Source organism: Seriola dumerili, unplaced genomic scaffold (assembly GCF_002260705.1).
Source record: "Seriola dumerili isolate Sdu_G_001 unplaced genomic scaffold, Sdu_1.0 BDQW01000187.1, whole genome shotgun sequence".
Classification (NCBI taxonomy): domain Eukaryota; kingdom Metazoa; phylum Chordata; class Actinopteri; order Carangiformes; family Carangidae; genus Seriola; species Seriola dumerili.
The window spans coordinates 3,859,171-3,863,953 of NW_019174442.1; the positions used below are offsets into that span (position 1 = coordinate 3,859,171).

A 4,783-nucleotide genomic window follows, 5' to 3' on the forward strand; every position below is an offset into this window, starting at 1 on the left:
GGGGGGGGGCACATGCTGCTCTCCACCCACATTTATCCACCACATCTTCCTGCTGGTCTAAAACTGAGAAAATACGGTACAATGACATATATTATTGCACACTATCATAATATAACACATATACTATGTCATATGAATACTTATACTTTATTATGAATATTGTATACTTTTAAGGATACTGGAAAACACACACACAATTCATTTTCAATAGGGAGCTGAATTTTGTGATATTTATTTATTTATTTATTTTATTTTATTTTATTTTAGGCTCATGGTTTCATGCAATAAATCAATGCATCTAATGTCATCCAATATTTCAAGAGTATGTTACCGGCCCTTTCTTTTTTTGTGTGTGTGTGTGTGTGTATCGTACCTTAGGGTGGTTGTTCATGTAGAAGCTTAACAGTCATCCATATAACCGGTAAGACCTTCACGGGGGTGAAGGCCTCATTCAGAATATTTATGAGTGTGTTAACACACTTGTTGTAGAGTGATCATCGGCATGAGTTTAATGTGATGAGGGAGGATAAAGGGGCAGGCTCAGAAACGACCTGTCTGTACTTTGTGTTTTACAAGATTTATGCCAGACTACCCCTGGATCATTTATTTATTTATTTATTTATTTATTCATTCATGAGGTTTGTGGGAAAATGTCTCAAGGGCAGATTCAGCTAAGAAACAGAAATTAATACAATATATTATAGCATGACAGTTAACTTAAGACTTTTATGGATTTATGGATCATCAGACTTTTACTCACATAATGTTTAAGGAAAGGGAGAGGACTGGCACAGAAAGATTAAAGGACTAAGAACATTTTTTTTGGGGGGGGGGGGGGGGTTGGCAAATGAACCCATTTTTGATTTGTTTTCTGAAGTTTTCTGACCAGTAGCAGCAACATCCCCAGAGTTCCCTCGGACTGCTGCACAAACGGTCGGACAGCTGTTAGATGTGGAGCCAAAGTCTCTGCTGCCGCTGCATGATTTATTTGTTTCGATGTGAAAGTTGTTTTAACATAGTTATCACCCTGATGAATGTTTATTTATTTACAGTATTTATTGTTGATAATTCAGTAACAAGAGCATCATTTATAAAACTGTTTCAGACTTCTTTTTGTAAAAAATGTAAAATGAATGGAGCTTGTGACTCTTTGTACAGTGATCCTCCAGAAAATTATTGGTTGGAACATTTTCCATGTTTTGTTTTTCCTCTAGACTTAAACAACTAAGGCTTAAGCTGCGTTCAACAACCTTTTCTCAGAGAATCTTGGCTTGAAATTGAAGCCACTGTTGAACGATCTTGTACCTGACCTACACTGCAATTGATTCAGATTCAGCTGCAAAATTAAAGTTCATAACTAAATTATCTGTTAAAACATGTTCATGTCCAGGTTCTCCAGCAAAACGCCTTGTTGAACGCACCCCAGCTTTAGTGATTAAACTGAGCATGCTTTACTGTCTTAGATTTCTCCACCTGTTTAATTGTTTCCTGGTTTTACTGAATGCTATTTTAAGACCGATTGAAAGACCATTAAAACATTTGATCTAAAATGATTTGTAATCAATTAATATTCCCGTGTCACAGTCCTAGATCGATGCTGCATTCGCTTTTCAGCGCTCACCGTGTTGTGGGAAGATGCGTCATATGAAGTGTATGAAAGGAGGAAGTTTGGTTCCATCAGACACAGAGTATAATAGGTTTAATTACTGTTGTCAACCACATCATGACAAACCCACCATGTCCGTGTTTCTTCACAAAACGTTGGTGTTGTAGTGACTTTGTGTACGAGCAGGATAATGTGGGTTTTCACAGAGAGGCGGTGAACTGTAGTTGTCATGGAGGAGGAAGATGGAGGAGGCTTTTCAAGCTGGGAGGCGGTCTGTCGTGTTTTCTTATTACAAAAACACACTGGATTTATCGGAAGAACTTTCTGCCTGTAGATATAACAGTGTAGTATTTAGTAAACTAAGTAACATGACATAAGAATGTTTATGTTGAGTTCTTAATTTACCTGTCCGTAAAATTTCATCTCACTTCCACAATGTGTTTCTTGTGTGTTGTTTTGTTGTGTTATTACCTCAGTGGCTCATACATTTGTTCTTTGTCAAGATTCGACAGTTTCCAAACCAAATATCTGAATTTCATTTCCAGAAAAATGTTCTTTTCTTTCTTTTTTTTTTTTTTATCAAATGCAACAGTGATCTTTGAGATTACAGCTGCATGAATCCATATTCATACAACATTAATGGATCAACTGTTAGATTATTCACTCGTTAATAATTTGAGTCCCATCAGATAAAGGTTAAAACCCAAATAGAATAAACTGAAGATACTGAACTGTTAAAGCCATGAAAAACAAAATGCTAATTCTCAAACAGATGGCTCAGTCCTGTGCAGTCAATAGCTCAATAATATCATTAAACATTCTGCCTGACAACTCACAAATTTATCTTTTATAATAATATAAGTTTATAAATGTATTAGGCTGTAAATTAGAAAATATGTTGAACCTACCCTTTATTTATTTATTTATTTATTTATCTATTCATTTATTTATTTATTTATTTATTTATTTCTTGCACCGGTCAGTAGTCATTCCTATTCTTTCCAGCAGCTGGCGGTAATGAGCCGCGAATGATCTTTCTCTCTCGCCGTAGAAGAAGAGCCGCAGCCTCTCAGCATCAGCACCAGCAGAGACATCCCCCTCCTCTCCTCTCCTCTCTCCTCTCTGCTCTCCTCTGCTCCTCTCCGTCCACTGCGGAACATCGGCCTGTTTTCCTCCCATCCCTCCGCCAGCGGCAGACCCAGCTCGCCATGGACAACTCCGGCAAAGAGAAGGAGGCCATGCAGCTGATGGCTGAAGCCGACAAAAAGGTCAAAGCGTCCGGATCCTTCCTGGGAGGGATGTTCGGGTAAAAGGATGCTTTCATTCTCTTCCTTGTCTCTGTTTACCTCTCTCTCTCTCTCTCTCTCCCTCTCTCTCTCTTTGGTATGGGGGAGGGATTCGTGCACGCAGGGCCCATTAAACCTGTCATGTGTTTCTGCTTTTCTTCGCCACAATGATATTCCTAAAAATGTCCCCATAGCGTGTCTGTAATGCCCAGTACTGAGCTTCAGAGGCCTGATCAGATGCATTGATCAATTTTGTGATTTATCGTCTTAATATTCGTGTGATCTGTTCTTTACATTCCTGTAACTTTCACTGTGACATTGCGTCCTTCTGAAAGATTTATCCAAGGGTTCATATGGCGCCTTCAGCTCTGTGTAAAAATCTGAGCAGTCATCGCAGATAATGTGGCCTGCGTGTCGTGGCCTGACACGCAAGAGAAATGTAAATGTGGTACTACATCTGCTGCTGCTGCTGCTGCTGCTGCTGCGGGAAGGATGTGAGCGTGAGGCCGTGCCAGGGATGCAGGGAGGCGGGGAGAGCAGCGCAGTCAGGACGGTGTGCGAAGAAAACAGTCGGTGGTGGTGGTGGTGGGTTGGGTGATCTGCGGGGGCTGTGTGTGTGTGTGTTGTGTGTGTGTGTGTGTGTGTGTTGTGTGTGTGTGTGTGTGTGTGTGTGTGTGTGTGTTGTGTGTGTGTGTGTGTGTGTGTGTGTGTGTGTGTGTGTGTGGCGTGCGCGCGCGTGTGCGTGTGTGTCTGCGCAACCGGATGGATGGGAGTGGGCTGGTGGCCTTCATGTGTTCGGGAGGGGTTGATGTTTACAAGTAAAATGCAAACACATAGATAGATAGATAGATAGATAGATAGAAACATAAAATTTAATAAAATTAAACTCATGCAACATAAAAATGTATTTCACAAACATAAAAGAACAATGCAGTGACAATAAAGTAAAAACCACTCTTCCCAAGTCTTTCTCAACAATTTACATCTTTATCATATACAGTTCAGTGCTATAGATAAATAACATGATTGTATTTCCTTTAATCAGACAAAATCTGTCCCAAAATCTGAGAACTGAAATGGGTCACATCTGTTTCCCCCACATGGGTAACAGCATGATTCTTGTTTTTTGTTTTTAATGAGCCTCAGCCCCAAGATAAGAGATGAGCCAAATTCAGTTGGGGGTCATTTAGTGATGTCACCATTGTATTTCAATAATAATAATAATTGTGTATGAATTCATTTGTAGAAACTATAGACTTTTCATACTGTCACTGTGAAGCCTGGTGCAGACACAGGCGTTCCTCCTGGACATTAGGCTGTTTGGAAATGCCTGTAGTCTCTGCAGTTTATTTCTGCACACTCATGCTGTAGAATGGGGCATTTTTTTGTAGCTGGAAAAAGCCACTTAATGTCAATTAATGAAGAAAATATTGAGGCTCGTAAACTACAACATGTCATTCATCAAACGGACAATAAGGAAGTAAGATCTTTGTTGGATTGAAACCTTGTCTGTTACAATACGCAGGCCTCAGATCAGTGTATACCCACACAGAAATGTAACATATGTCCTTATATATGTCACCTATGAGGGGATATATTATAACATAGATAGAATACCATAGTAAAATGTGTATACATACATATATTAAAATTATCTATGTAACATATGTCTACTATAATCATACAAACATAAACATACATATTTTTATGAGCAGAACATATACGTCAATACAGGAAAACCAATTTCTAACATGTATGTTTTTTATTTTATATGTACATATATTTCATATAGGAAAGTTCAGTCCTCTTATATTGTATTTACGTATGGAAAGTATCTTTTCTTCTTCATTTTTGTGCAAACAGGTTGTTAATATCTTTGTTTCCACTCTAA

General features: G+C 38.7%; 1 protein-coding gene across 1 annotated transcript in view; it reads left to right on the forward strand.

Moving 5' to 3' along the window:
- Positions 1-2,670: 2,670 nt before the first annotated feature.
- LOC111227430 (beta-soluble NSF attachment protein) overlaps positions 2,671-4,783 on the forward strand; it is a 7,760-nt gene continuing 5,647 nt past the window's right edge. Inside the window, exon 1 of the mRNA XM_022752898.1 lies at positions 2,671-2,912. Coding sequence (XP_022608619.1) covers positions 2,815-2,912 — 98 coding nt within the window. The 5' untranslated portion in view covers positions 2,671-2,814. The remainder of the gene's footprint in view (positions 2,913-4,783) is intronic.